The 449-nt window shown below is 53.0% G+C and overlaps 1 protein-coding gene across 1 annotated transcript in view; it reads right to left on the bottom strand.

The window, feature by feature from the left end:
* LOC116361463 (ephrin type-A receptor 6) overlaps nt 1–163 on the bottom strand; it is a 66,728-nt gene extending 66,565 nt beyond the window's left edge. Inside the window, exon 1 of the mRNA XM_031815913.1 lies at nt 118–163. Within this exon, the coding sequence (XP_031671773.1) occupies nt 118–163 (46 nt within the window). The remainder of the gene's footprint in view (nt 1–117) is intronic.
* Nucleotides 164–449: the final 286 nt, after the last annotated feature.

Below are 449 nucleotides of genomic sequence, written 5' to 3'. Positions count from 1 at the left end.
TCCCTGTTCTCTGTCCTTGATCCCATGCCCACTGCCTTAGTTAAAGCCTCCCTGTTCTCCTCCCTTGATCCACTGCCTTAGTTAAAGCCTCCCTGTTCTCTGTCCTTGACCCCATGCCCACTGCCTTAGTTAAAGCCTCCCTGTTCTCTGCCCTTGACCCCATGCCCACTGCCTTAGTTAAAGCCTCCCTGTTCTCTGTCCTTGATCCCATGCCCACTGCCTTAGTTAAAGCCTCCCTGTTCTCTGCCCCCTGGTGGTCAACACTGGAAATGCATCACTCACATCTGCCATTGAAAACTGTGGCAGTAACTCCCATACTGAAGAAAGAGGGCCTGGACCCTGAGATCCTCACCGACTTCCTCAAACCTCCCCTTCCTCACCAACTACAGGACTACCTCAAACCTTCCCCTTCCTCACCAACTACAGGACCACCTCAAACCTCCCCAACT

This window comes from Oncorhynchus kisutch, unplaced genomic scaffold (genome assembly GCF_002021735.2).
Source record: "Oncorhynchus kisutch isolate 150728-3 unplaced genomic scaffold, Okis_V2 scaffold699, whole genome shotgun sequence".
In the NCBI taxonomy this organism is placed as follows: domain Eukaryota; kingdom Metazoa; phylum Chordata; class Actinopteri; order Salmoniformes; family Salmonidae; genus Oncorhynchus; species Oncorhynchus kisutch.
This window is presented reverse-complemented; position numbering and strand designations above follow the sequence as displayed.